The sequence below is a fragment of the Nanorana parkeri genome, unplaced genomic scaffold, assembly GCF_000935625.1.
Source record: "Nanorana parkeri isolate BGI_ZX_2015 unplaced genomic scaffold, ASM93562v1 scaffold480, whole genome shotgun sequence".
In the NCBI taxonomy this organism is placed as follows: Eukaryota; Metazoa; Chordata; class Amphibia; order Anura; family Dicroglossidae; genus Nanorana; species Nanorana parkeri.
In genome coordinates, this window is record NW_017306748.1 from 944,110 (window position 1) to 958,484 (window position 14,375).

The 14,375-nt window shown below is 41.8% G+C and overlaps 2 protein-coding genes across 3 annotated transcripts in view; one reads left to right on the forward strand and one right to left on the reverse strand.

The window, feature by feature from the left end:
- SMARCD2 (SWI/SNF related, matrix associated, actin dependent regulator of chromatin, subfamily d, member 2) overlaps positions 1-4,668 on the forward strand; it is a 32,197-nt gene extending 27,529 nt beyond the window's left edge. The window contains exons 11-13 of the mRNA XM_018560834.1: positions 285-407; positions 1,927-2,028; positions 4,184-4,668. Of these exons, the coding sequence (XP_018416336.1) occupies positions 285-407; positions 1,927-2,028; positions 4,184-4,237 (279 nt within the window). The 3' untranslated portion in view covers positions 4,238-4,668. The remainder of the gene's footprint in view (positions 1-284; positions 408-1,926; positions 2,029-4,183) is intronic.
- Positions 4,669-8,617: 3,949 nt separating this feature from the next.
- The window catches only part of PSMC5 (proteasome 26S subunit, ATPase 5), a 10,527-nt gene continuing 4,769 nt past the window's right edge, over positions 8,618-14,375 (reverse strand). The window contains exons 8-12 of one of the 2 annotated variants that reach the window (XM_018560840.1): positions 12,932-13,122; positions 11,972-12,070; positions 10,378-10,488; positions 9,350-9,436; positions 8,618-8,903 (exon numbers count right to left, since the gene is read on the reverse strand). In XM_018560840.1, the coding sequence (XP_018416342.1) occupies positions 8,850-8,903; positions 9,350-9,436; positions 10,378-10,488; positions 11,972-12,070; positions 12,932-13,122 (542 nt within the window). In that variant the 3' untranslated portion in view covers positions 8,618-8,849. The remainder of the gene's footprint in view (positions 8,904-9,349; positions 9,437-10,377; positions 10,489-11,971; positions 12,071-12,931; positions 13,123-14,375) is intronic. The other variant, XM_018560839.1, reaches the window with a different exon arrangement.

Below are 14,375 nucleotides of genomic sequence, written 5' to 3' on the forward strand. Positions count from 1 at the left end.
GCCCTAGTATGTATACGTGTATGTGAGATAGGGGCCCTAAATTGTAAGCTCCTTGAGGGCAGGCACTGATGTGAATGTATATTATGTAAAATGCTGTGGAAATTGTCAATGCTATAAAAATGCCTGTAATAAATATAATTTGTGTGGAGAGGATAGGCTGCTTTTTTCTCCCATCCCCGTCTGGCTACAAAGCGTGTCAGTGTTTTGGGTGACCTATGCCCCTTTTATACTTGCTAACTGTGTGCCTTTGGAATTTGAGCTCCACGTTCTGTTTTGTTTTTCAGATTCACGAGACAATCGAATCCATCAACCAGCTGAAGACACAAAGGGATTTCATGCTAAGCTTTAGCAACGACCCTCAGGAGTTTATCCAAGACTGGCTGAAATCTCAAAGCAGGGATCTCAAGGTGATCTGGATACAACAAGAGCAAACACATACAGGGTTATTCACAAAAGGGTGAAGAGTTTGGAGAAGGCAGGAGAAGTGAACAATCTGGGACAAAATAGCTGATTTGAAAACATTTTCCAGTTCAGCTATGTTGTCCTAGATTCTTCCCTTCTCCTGCCTTCTCCAACCCCTTCACCCCTTTGTGAATAACCCAGATAGAAGGGAAGGATAAAGCAGTACGAATCAGCTGTCCAAGAATACTAAACGTCATGCTCGTCAACGCAGTCATATATAGCAAAAGAAGGGGTCCATTTGTCAGGATCATTTGCAGCAGGGTATTAAGCACCATGTCAATTGCAATCCGAATATGCTAAGATGGCCCCTTTCTTGGCTACATGGGATAGGAGGTTGTAGTTCTGATTTAAAGAGATACAGTAGTATAATGCCTTTATTTGGCACTCTTAGACCCCGTTCACAACGGAGCAGTTCAGCCGCACGCATCCGCCGACATGAACAATCCCATACATTGCCTTGGGAAACATTCATGTGACCCTGCGGGTCAGCGCGATCTGCAACGACCCCCACCCGAACTGCTCCCTGCACTATTTTTGCCACCCTGATCAGTGCGGTTTCCATACAAGTTTTAATAGAACCATGCTGATCAGCGAGGTTTTGGGCATTTTTTTATTGCGTTTCAGTGCTGAAACACAATTAAAAAACTCCCAAAACCTCCCTTGCGAGATCAGCGCAGTAACCTCGCTGATCCGCAACCGCCCTGGTGTGAATGGATTCTGAATAAAAGAACCTGCTCTGCTTTTCTTATAGGCTGACAAATACACAAAACTATACATATGCATATTTCACCTTTTTTCCTTTTACTGGAATTGTATCTGACAGGTAGCGCTTGTTCACACCAACAGTTTTGGGCCGTGTTCTTCCCATGTCTTCAACCCCAGCCAAAGACTCCCTTTTGGGGAGAAAGCCTACATTGGGCATTGGCTCACTTGGTAAAGTTTCTGCCCAGTTGGAAAGCCATCCCTCCTGTTCAGGAATTTGTAAACCTGGAGGAGGCATTTTCGATTTAGTCATAAAAAAATGAATTCATTTTATTTTAAGTGATGATATAGTGCAGCACTTAGGGCCGGATTTCCCAGAAGGCCAACCGAGGCCCGGCCTTGGGGCAGCAGGGAGTAGAGGGGCAGCAGGGGTGTGGGATTCCTATCTCCCATGCAGTTCTGGGTACCAGGCGGGTAGTTGTTTCTACATTTAGCCCTACTTTGGGCAAGCAGGGCTAAATGTACAGAGGGGAAGCCGCCGCGTGTTTTCCACAAGTGATTACTTGTATGCAGCCTGCATACAGGGGGGCACATTGAGGAACCTGGCATTGGGGCAGCAGAGAGTGTAAATCCGGCCCTAGCAGCACCATAGCTGCACAAGGTAATGATTTTGTAAATGAAAGGTCAGTTTAATGAAATTAAAGTTATATCATGTATTATTTCTAAGCAATACAATGTAATTAAGGAATGATGTACTTCCAGATCATGACTGATATGATGGGCAATCCAGAGGAAGAGAGGCATTCAGAGTTCTACGAGCAGCCGTGGACTCAGGAGGCTGTGGGGAGATACGTTTTCTTCAAGGTCTGGTTTTCCTATTCTCTCTTGATGAACTTTATGCCATCTCTAACTACATATCTTACCAGCTACTTCCTCTTCAATAATTTTTTTACTTTTGCAAACGTGCTTGCAAAATCAGTGAGATAATAGGCAGGAATAGCTAGAAGGGGGTATAACCCCTTTTCAAAATGAGGAATGATGTCTTAATTGTACTACGGTAGGTAGTCCACTATGAAAGCCAAGGGCTCTCAGTTTGGTAGATTGCTGGAAGATTGATATGTATGGAGTTCTAAATAATACATGTGATTCAATGTAAAAGTTGAATACACAGATGAAATACAAAAAAGGGAACTATTTTACCTCTTAAAGGATGTGCATTTTTGCCCATCTAGTCTTAAGATTTAGACAGCTCTGCTACACAGCACAGCCCTGCTTGGCAAGGTAGGCGACCTGTTAAACTGCTGCAGTTTATTAACATTTACAGGTCTTGTTCCTCCACCAATCTGTGACTGGACAAGGAAGAGAGAAGCAGCAGACTGATGAAATTATCTCTCTGTCACTCTGCTCTCTCTTTATATCAGCATGTCTCTTGTTAGCACATGAGCATTGCAGCACACATCCCTTTGCTGCTTCTTCTTCTCCCACTCTGAGCTCTGCTTTGTCATCTGTGGATGGTAAAGCTGCTGTAGAGCTTTAGATTTGATAGATTGTTTATTGTTCAAATGCATATATATATCTAATATCTCATATCTCTATCTGTCCTGATCCAGCCAAGAATGAGTAAGTTAGGATAATTTTCCACTTATTTCATAAACACTTTTAACATCACAGGTCTGTCGGGAGTTAACACTACTGTATCGAAGGAATGCCAAATGTCATGATGGAGGTCATTCCAATGCTGGGGGTGTTTTCACTGGACACTGGTCTGTGCGGCTGCATCCACATTGCACAGTCTAGAGGAGGGATCAGCAATCTCGGTACTCCAGCTGTGGTAAAGCTACAAATCCTATCATGTATCTGGTCTGGGAGTCATTCCTGTGACTGTCAGATGCTTGCATTGCTTCATGGGACTGGTAGTTCCACAATAGCAGGAGTACCAAGGTTACTTACCCCTGGTCTTGATTTATAAAACTTCTGCCTAGCCATACACTGTGCAAAATTCCTTTGCCCCTCAGCTCCATCTAGTGGCAGGATTGCCGTGCAAAAAGGCTGGGCTGAAGTTTTATAAATCAATCCTTTAGATGTTACCACCTATTCCTTTAAAGAAATGTGTGCATTTCAATTCTCAAACGTTCTAGAAAGCTAACAACTTACCTCCTATACAGTACAGTGCACAATTTAAAATCTTCTGCAAGTTACAGAAGTCAGAAAGTAAGGTGCAAACAGTATTGAAAATAAAAGGGATAAACAAAATTACAGAAAAAAAAGTATCTCTCCTGCTCCCGGGGTTGTATGGAATACATGGATCATACCCCACCAACATAGAGAAGATGGCAGCCCTCAGATAACACAAACATTTGACTGCAGATGTCAGATTTATAACATTATAGATCGCAATGGATAAAAAGGGACTGGCCACTCTAAGTAGCACAGGTAGGATTCTGGTACTCAAAATCTGTTAAACATTGATAACTGTGTAGAGTTATGAATTAAGGTGCCCATACGCCTGCCGATTATCGTACGATAATTGTGGGTGATCCCGCAATCGTACGATAATCGGCAGGTGTATGGGCAGCGTGCGACCTCTTCTACTGTAACGTCGCACGGCATTCGTCTTCCGAGCTCGCTTGAAAACCTGCCGAAAATCGTACGATTTTTGCCTGGTTAGTGGAGTGCTTGGGAGACGAATCGCACACTGCCCGCTCAGCACTGCAATCATCAGAAGCACTACCCTCAGCGGGGAGGGCTTGCGATGATCGCAAGTACGATCTGCCTGTCCAAGGTGGGCAGATCGTACGAGATTTTAATCACCTTACAACCATCGCACAAGGAAAGTCGTACGATGGTTCTAAGGTGTATGGGCAGCTTTAGAAAGTAAGTGTAATAATGGTTTCAGCTGTTCTGACCAGAGACCCAACATGCATGCTTTCCATCTAGCAGAGCCAGTACCAACATAAAATGACTTATTGGCGAGTCCCAAAACTAACCTGTACTGTACATTTTTCTATTCATGTTCCAGGTCCAGCAGCGGAGGCAGGAGCTTGAGCAGGTCCTGGGAATACGTCTGACATGAGAACATTCTGGAGCAGCTTGTACTTAAAATTCTTGTGCCTTTATTATACATGTTCTATACATTCTGTCACCTTAGAAAAGCTGTGTGTCAGTCCTCGGGTACGATAAGTTAGCTGCCTTTTCATTTACAAAACCTATGCAAAATTCTGTCTCCAGAAACATAAGGAAGAGATGTATCTGCTCTATAAACCTGAACACCCAATTAGGCTCAGGGGTTTCTACAGGAATTGTCTAATTGGGTGCTGTAGGTATTAATACAGTTAACCCCCCAAACTAGTTTCATGGATAAGTTCTCGGTGCTCAGCTTAATTCTTGTTATTGATTGTAAGCCAACGCATGACACACTTTTACACAGAGGCCCAGAATGAAGTGCAAGGCACACCTGGGCAGTTTTTGGCTCTCCATGACAATGGGGACCCATAGGCAAAACAAATTAAAAAGGCTTCCATTTTTATATCACACTAATTGTGGTCTTCCATGACATTGCTTTAAAGGGCAACTCCAGCCATGCCTCAAAATTCACAGTAAAATCTTTTCTTATAGAAACTGAAAAGTAATACATATTTCTTAATGGATCCTCAAATCCCCAGTTAGCTATATGGCTGTGCAGCATACTAATGTACATCTCCATACTGATTATGTAACTAACACAGACCTTGCTGCTTGTATTAGTCTCCACTCAAAGTAATTCCTTGCCACCTTACAGAGCAGACCCTTGTACCGCAAGCCTGGTTTCAACCTTTAGCTGGTGTCTGCCAGTTCAGTATATATAGATTTAATATTACTTTTTTTTTTTTTTATTATTGAATTACTTTAACCTAAATTGTGTTCAGTTTCCTGGAGTTGTTCTTTAAATTCTAAAACATTAAAAACTATTTCACCACCATTCATCAAATCCACATTATGTATGGTGTATAATGCTTTCATTATCAAGCAAATCTGATATTGCCGATCTATGAGGTGTTGCTAAATGTTGATGACAAAACAGCCCCCATACCCTCTTCCTTTTATTTAAAACTCAGGAATCTCCCTCTTCAAATAATGCCAACTTAAAGCGGAAGTAAACTACCAGAAACAAATACAACATTTTGGGCCCCCAGGAGCTTCTTGCCATACTGGTCAAGTATACTAAGCATATTTGGACAATTATGGCATGCTTACCTCTCCAGCGCTGCGATGTCCACACTGCCCTCCATTGCCGGCGCTCTCCCCTTCACCTGGTGTTCTTCCAGGTTCAGTCTTTGGCCTTCCTGTCAGCGGGTTGTTTTTTTTTTAAAACGGGGGTTTACTTCTGCTTTAATTCCAATACTTGACTTGTCTTTATTATGAAAATGTAATGGTAGCATTTCAGTCGGTTTTGACGTAGTTTTAGGTTTTGTGTTTTCTATATGCAAGTATTCTATTTGCACTATATGGTGGGGAAGGGGTTTATTGCTTTTTATTATGGTACTGCTGGGGAAGGATCTCCGCTTCCTGAGGAATACAAGGTTAGGAGTTATTACGTGTTGTTGTTTTTTTATTTTCTAAGGTGACCATTTGTTATATTCCTTCCTATGCAACTTGTTATACATACTTACGAATCTTTGCACTAAGTTTTTGCAAATTTCCAGCAGTGATGTTTTGCCTGACGGTAGAAATAGCCATATCATTGCTGGAGACATTGTAGCCTTTCCTGTGTATGCAAATAATACCCCCCCAATCTAGCAAAAATGGGAGGTATATGCTGTGAAAAATGCTGAATGTGCAACCTGGAGCCATACTGTTTGTTTCTCAGGGTGTGTGCCATTGATATGTGCAGGTGCAAATTCATGACTTTGGACCAAATAAGAAACCAATAAAGCTGTGTGGATACTTCTCAGGTTTTAAAGACTTCGTATTAAGTTCTTATACATGAGGCCGGCTATGCAAAAATGATTGGGGGGTGTGTTCTAAAGATAGAATATCTATGCTGCTTATAGATAGTTCATATTTCATTTCTGATCATCATACAAAGCTGGAACCAATGGTCATTGTGCTAGGAATAATCCAAGTGAGTAAAAAGGACTCTGCAAAATACAAGGGCCTAAATTTAGGTTAGAGGAAAGCAAACAGTCTGCCATGCCAACCAAACTGATTACGGATGCCATTTAATACAGATTTGAAAATGAAAGAATCGAACTGCCTGCTATCAGTTAACGCATTCCCTAATATTTACTGTTCTATAGGAGAGCTTGTTCAAATCGAAATATGGGAGCCGCCATTGCCAATAATATAAGGGCCTGTTCACTAAAACACAGCAATTTAGTAGCCAGGCTATGGCTTTATATGGAGTGTACAATGAGTACACTCCATTCAGGCCCCCACACAGCAGCATAGTGTGCTGCTGCAACCTGTGGTGGCATCCACTGCATTGTGATAAAATGCTGCCTGTTTCCATAGCGCAGCACCCATCACACCTGCGTTGTAGTGTTAATGGGACTCATCGAAAAAAGTTTTCTATGCATCCTTGTGATGACCTGCATTGATCCAGTGCAGTAAAATGCAGGTCGTATGTGTGAATGGGCCCTAAAGGTGCAGGTTTCAGAGCTGTCATCTTGTTTACAGCTTCACTACCAAGCGAATCAGTAACACAAGACAAGCATGCATTGAAAAAAAATCTGCCCAGTATAGGATACTTTGTGGCAAGTCAACAACTAATGCCAATGTCACACAAGCAAAGTAGCGCCAGCAGCAGAATCACTGCACAGAGGGTTACACTTACCTTAATAGGATTACTCCCTGACGTTACATGTTACTAAATCTTACTTGCTAGCCTGGCTGATGAGAGCAACTACTTAAGAGGTCTGTTAGCAATCTTGCCCCTGTCTAGATGTTGCCAAGGACAGACTCGCACGTGTGAAATGGCCCTAAGTACAAACGCCAGGATCAGTAGCCCTAGAATTTCCATCTTCTATCACAGGGTCGGCAACGATGGCCCTGCGGCTCCCATCATGCCTCTGCGAGCCATGTCTGTGGCTGTCAGTGTCTTGCAATGCTTCTTGGGTCTTATAATAGCTTCACAACAGCTGGAGTGCCGTGGTTGCCTACCAGTTATATCGCATTTTTTTCTGCACCAAAGCCCTGTGTGTCTGTCCAGAGTTTGTATTTCAGAAATGTAAGCTTTCAAATTTCTATCCTCAGAGGTACACTTTAAAGAATATTAGCCATCCCTGGTAAGTATCTGCTCTAGACAATTTCTTACAGTTGCCTTAACTGAAGCATTATAAAGTCCTATAGAATATTACTCGTGTCAAACAAGGACCAATACTTTTCAGTTTGTATGTTTTTTTTAGAGAAGAATAGCTTTCCAGTACAATTGTTATATGCAGGTGAGATCTTACCACAAAGCCTGTAAACCATGCCTTGGTAACAAACATCCAAAGCCTGGCTCTTCGGGAAATGTGCTGAATGGCAGCAGGCATTTTAATGCGTTTTCCTCACAGTCTATAGTTGGCCCGTTTCACATACACTTTTTTCAGCCCAGTGAAAACATTTCCAATAAAAATGGAGGCCAGGAAAAGTCAAGGTCTCTGGTACAGCCACACAGAACAAGTAACATCACTTAGACATAGGACACAAAATGGCTGTAGGTGACGTCTAAAATCAGCGGGTACACACAAGTAGTCACAGTACATTTTTATCTATGACTTTAATAAATTGTGCAGTTTACATAGCTGTGGGAGTGGGGACCAAATGTGTTTCATAAATATTTCTTGTTGTCTGCAAAAACTGTTGAATATTTTAACAAATAAAAGCTTTTGTCTTTGTTTTAACTTGTTCTGTTCTTTATTAAAAACAGATCACAGAGTTTCATTGTTAATGTTACAAAAAAGAAAATGCCATTTTTAGTCTACCGATTACTGAAAAGAACAATACCCAAACCCATTCCCGCTTACACACCTACCTTAAAGTAAACCTGTCATAACAGTGGGCTGCCATTGTTAATCTCCTGAACATGCTAGGTTGTCATACTGTAATGCTGACCCCTCGGGGGTCCTAGACTTTGGGGCTGATTTACTAAAGAAGATGAGGATCATCATCACACAATTGTGAATATTCTCAACCTCCTTTAGTAAATCAACTCCCCTGGAACACATAGCTGATCAGGAAATCAGAACTCTTTATCTGAATATGCGTCTCAAGTACTGAAGGAGACCTCAACAATGGCAGCCTATGTATTTTTCCTTTGAATAAAGATTAGTGGGGCACACGAGGAAGCAGACACTGAACATGACTGACTTTTCCAATGCTGATAAGAACTTCGCACTGGTAGGAAATTTAAGTAGGAAAACCTGTAGGAAACTGAAATAAGCTAGAAGTGGTAGCTGATAGATAAACTGTCATATACATTTAACCCCCTACTGCTGCCTGTCAACATAAGCCATCAGCTACAGCTTTTACCCTATGATTCATAGCTTCCCACAGGTTTGCTTTACAATTACCTCCCCCCCCATGGCTGCTTGGAAGTTACAGAATGGTGGCAGGTGTCTTCAAGTAATGCTTTATCCAGGCTGCAACCATAACTTAGCAGCAGCAGCTGTACAGACACACAAAATAGATTGCCGACGTCTTCCAAGGATTTTCTCCTGGCATTGTTATTTCCACAGTTTCTTTATAGACATATTCTTTTCACTGTCTTTCTGCATCACCTGAAAGAGAATGAAAGCTTTAGTTATGGGTACCAAAACAGTTTAAAATATTAGGGTACATGTCCTGATGGCAAGAGATTTGTGGTCCATAACAAAGTTAACTATGATCAGAGTTGTACTACATGTCCAGATTGCTGCCTTTTACGTTAAAATACATACTTGACTTAATGCCGGATAGTACAACTTCCGCTGTACTACCAGCATGCTCCGTACATGAGAGCTGCGGGTCTCATAGACGGAAACACTAATGTTCTTAATCTGCCCCCTCTTAGCCATTCCAAGATTGCCATGTATTATGTGAATCGTTTGGCTGAGCACAAGTGCATTGAAATTTGAAAGCATGTTGCCCAAGGATGGACCCCGAACAGTTATTGTGGAAGAAATGGTTTGGTTAGTTGATGATGAACCTTTATATTTCCAAGTTATCACAAGAGCATTAGTCTTACCTTTGCTACAGCCATTTCAAAGTCTTCTTGTGTGACGTGTACTCTCCTCTCCCGTAGTGCATACATCCCAGCCTCGGTACACACACCCTGGAATCACATTACATAGATCAACTTACATCATACAGGAACCACATTCTGTAATTATACCTATAGGTAAATATTGCATGAGTAAGCCAAGATCAAGCAGACAAATCCTACATCTGTGCACACCTGCATTTAACTGATGTCTGGAAGGAAAACATTTCAACCTCCACTAGCATTTGAGACTCACAGAATGTAATTTTAGTACTATGATTTGGGAATGGGTGCTGACCACACTGTGGGTAAAAGCGATTGTATCCTAAGTGTAGCTTCTAGCATCCAGATACTATAGTAACTCTCAAGGCAGTCAGTATTTCATATACAGTATGTACAGATCACGTGACTCTTAAGAGATTCTGTTCTAACAATTGATGTTACAAGCAAGCCCTATTTTATTTTTCCAGCAGCAGTATCAGGACAGCCAGGCTTTGGAAGGTGGAAATCATTTAGTTTAGTGTCAGTCTGCAGTCATGTTAGAGAAGACACAATTCTGCTCTAATATCTACATATAAGGGTACTGTCATTCTTGCCAAGGTTCCTTTTAATCACCAAGAATCTGGCCTGGTAATAATTACAGGTCACAGTGAATTCTGTACAACTCCCAGTAAATACTTGGACTGCAATGAAAAGCTTTCTATTCCCACTAGCATTTAGGACTGGACGATTCACAGAATGTGGTTTTGGTGCAGTGTTTTGGGAATGGGTGTTGAACACAGAATGGTCCAGGGGGGTAAAAGATTGCACAAGAACTTCCACATCTGGTTCCCAGTGCTCAGGCTCAGTCATGGGACTCCGGGCAGCGACGAGTGCTACAAAAATCCATCTGCTCCCCATTATTCTATTGTCTGAAAAGGACCTGGGTTCCGGCCCCAAGACACGTCACCAGTAGTAGTTTTGCTTCCGCACAGTACATTGAAATTCTCTCCACTTATTACCAGCACTCTTACCTTCACCTCAGCCCCGGATGCGCCAGGCATCAATTCGGCAATCTTGCGCAGGTTGATACCGCGAGTCAGATTCATTTTGCGGGAATGGATTTTGAGGATGTCCAAACGTGCCTGCGTGAGGGACAGATCATTGATGAGCTTTTACTGCCAATACACAGAGTGAGAAGCCAGCGGCTGTTATGGGATTAATCACAGGTTCTCACTTAATAACTTGAAGGATTGAACACCAGACAAAATGGCTTCCAAATTTTTTTTTTGCAGACCATTCATGTGAATCAGAAATTCCGACGTGTTTGTACAGCACCAATGTTGCATAAATACCCAAGAAAAAGTACATAAATTAACTTAATTTCAAGATCAGACTAGTCTTCCCCTATCCTGTTGATGCCAAAGAGACCGGCTCTGAAGTCTTACATAGAGACCAACTCCCTTTCTCTAAAGGGATCTTCTGCCTGGAACTGATTCAGTGTGTTTAGCTGCCTTCAACTCAGTATAAAGACTTATGAGGCTGAAATGAAGGGGAAGATATTAAAGTGACACTAAACTCAGGAGTTAAATCTTAAAAATCAATTCAAGTACCTTAACTACTAACAAGAATGTGTCTTATTTGTGCTCCAAAATCGCTCTTGTGATGGACAACAATCTCATGTTTAGTTTACTCATTTTTAATGAGATTGTAGTCCATCACAGGAATGAGTTTGGAGTGGTGACTACTTTACAACACACACAGGGGGACCATGGAGAACAAAAGTAGCCCCCCTCCAGAAGGAAGGACAGTGTCAGCTCAAATTCAGAGATGATTGGAGGATCTACAGCCGAGTGATACACAAATAAGATACATTTTTGTTAATCGTTAAGGTAACTGAATACATTTTTAAGATGTAACTCCTGAGTTTTGTGTGACTAAGAATTTCATAAGAAATAAAGCAAAACCTTTGCTTTTACTTTATCCTTGGGTATGTCTGCAGCACCATTGCTGCACAATGCAGGCAGGCACAATTCTGCAAGTTCCGAATGCTGCAGCACTAAAGTTTAATTCTAAAACGGCTGTCAAATGTAATTCATGGTCAGGAGCAAGCAAGTAGGAGCCAGAAGTTAACCAATGCTCAAAAAGACAACGGATGTTTTAACATCTAGTCTGAAAAATAAAGGGCAATATAAACTAATGAATGAAGATCAATGTATATATTATTCACACTTTTTGCCTTAAAACAGAAAATTCACTAACAACCAAGGCCTGGAAGTATAGGCTGAGAGTCTTGGGGGAATGAAGTTGGAAGGTAGAGCTACCCATTAGTAAGCTCTGCCTGAACATCAATCCTCAAACATAGACACCAAGTTTTAATACTGTTCTGACATTGTTTATGGGAAACTGCAAGATTTTCTAGGGGTCCCTCCAGCTCGATCCTAAACATTTGTTTACATCATGCAGACTGAATTTGAAGTGTCTTCAAACAGAAAAAAAATTACCTTCCAAGAAAATGAAGAAAAAAAAAAGGGGAAAAAAAGGGAAGAAAATGCTAAACAAGCCGTGAAGATGAAAATAAGCAAGGGATTAATAAGGGCATGCTGTAATCTTTATCTAATTATTTACCTCCTCATTAGGAGGGGGGAACTCAATTTTCCTGTCAATACGTCCAGGGCGCAGGAGAGCAGAGTCCAAAATGTCAATTCTGTTTGTTGCCATAATGACCTGAAAGAAAGTAAGTATCAGTGAGCAAAGGAAAATGACATTGTTAATATGACATTTAAAAAAATGCTTGTGCACTTTATTCAAGCTTCCGTTTTATACATGAAGCCCAATACCTGGCCATTCTAACACATCTTTCCAACAGGTTTGACTGAGACCCTCCATGTAGTAACAAGGGGGTACCACATTTCCAAAGCCCCTACCTAAAGTAGGCATCCAATTGTGTTTTTGTTGACAGAATGAAGCCTACCCACTTGATACAATGAAGGGAATTTATCAAAACTGGAGCAGACAAAATCTGCCCAGGGCAACCAACCAGTCAGCTTCTCTGTTCAGTTTGTTCAGTTGAGATCTGAAAATGAAAGATGCTGATTGGTTGCCGTGCACAGCTGCTCGAGTTTTGATAAATTCCCCTCAATGTTTTTTCAGGTTGTCAATGATAGCCAATTTCCCCAGTACCTGGATATCCAAGCAAACCAAATTCAAATCCCCAGGCCAAGGTTCACTTTTAAATCAAACCTGTCCTTTAACCATGCAGGCAAAGCAACAAGTTCACTCCCATGCCCACATCCCCAGCAGAACATACTTGTGCGCCTTTACTTCACTTTTCCAATCAGTTGTCAAGAGCGAATAATATACCTGCTACTTCTTTGTATGCAAGAGCATGCGACTCATTTCATCTGACAGTGCTTATTCTTTGCAATTGGCCCAACGCTGTCACATGAGGGTTGGGAGAACCCTCTAGAAAGGAGGGTATGCAATGCATTAAAGTAATCCTGTTGTTTTTCTCTCAAAAGGCAAAGTACATGTTCACTTTAAGAACATTTAAGCTAAGACCCATTGTTATCGCTGTCCAACATCTACCTTGATATTCTTGGTTGCCTCAAAGCCATCCAGCTGGTTCAGCAGCTCAAGCATTGTACGCTGGACCTCACTATCACCACCAGACCCTCCTTCTAACCGTGAAGATCCAATAGAATCAATCTCATCCATGAAGATAATGGACGGAGCGTGTTCACGAGCCATGACGAAGAGTTCACGCACCATGCGGGCTCCTGCAGATGTACAATATGGGTTACAGTACAAGGCTACACCTGATAGTCAATAGCTAATTCAAATCAGTATGATTACCCAGCCATGAGGACTCACGCAACTTAGAAAGCGATCATCTGCATTCATTTATTTCTTATTCAGACATTTGCTACTACCCAGGTTTCATTTTTTTTGCGGCCAATTTACATCTATGCATTGCGGCAATGCCATTACATGTTGCAGTGCCTTTATTTGGAGTAACAGCCCAACGCACATATGTTGTAGTGTACTGCCAACACATCATAGTAGTGGAGTCAAAACTTTTCTGGCGCATCTGATATTTGAGGAGTTTCGGTGTGTTGGCAGCCATTTATTTCAATAGGCCGCCTTAAAAGTAGAACTATCGGATGAGTGAAATACACTCTTCAAAGTTAGAGCAGACATGCGACACTGAAGCTGTCACACATCAGCTCTATGGATTGAGAACTGAACCATCACTTACCGTTGATCATTTCGTTCCTGATCTTCTCCCTGCAGAGAGTGATGACTATCAGTCATCACTCCTCGCAGGGACTCCCCCCCCCCTCCCCTATCCTCCAGCACTGTCTGGAGGGACAGATGGGAGGAGGGGATGGGCACAGGTGGCTCTGGCTCTAGAGAGGCAGCTGTCAATCATCAGCGGGGTGGATCTGGACAATATTGTCGGGATCTTTCCCAGCTGCAGCGTGGCTCTGCACTGTCAGTATTTAGTGGGCAATAGCCCGCTATATGCAGAGTTTTAGGTCATAGGAGGATATTAGGAAATGTCCTCCTGTGACCCTAAAGATAACTATGGCGAAAAAAGTTTGGGCAATAGTTCTCTTTTAAAGCAACATGCACACACCCTGCACAAATATAAATGGGCTTTTAGGGACGAGGTTCCCCAGCACAGTCCGACTCTGGCGCCTGTCATGACTGCTATGAAGTTAGTCAAGGGTTCTGGCCTCTAGAGGACAGAAAGTGAGTGAATTTCTGCAATACAAAGCGGACTGTGGTTCTAGCCTTTTCCTACTATACATTAAAAAAGCAGCAGACTGATGACATTTTTCCAAGACTGCACCTTTCAAATTTCAGGATTCCAATTACAGATTTGGAATGTATAATGTCCTTTTTTTGGTTTTTCATTATACTGCTGCTGCATATTGTGACATGACAGGCATTTATGCAAAAGGGTAAAAGTACTGACAGACTCTTTGACAGGTCAAAAAAAAAAAAAAAAAAAAGAAAACAAAAAAAA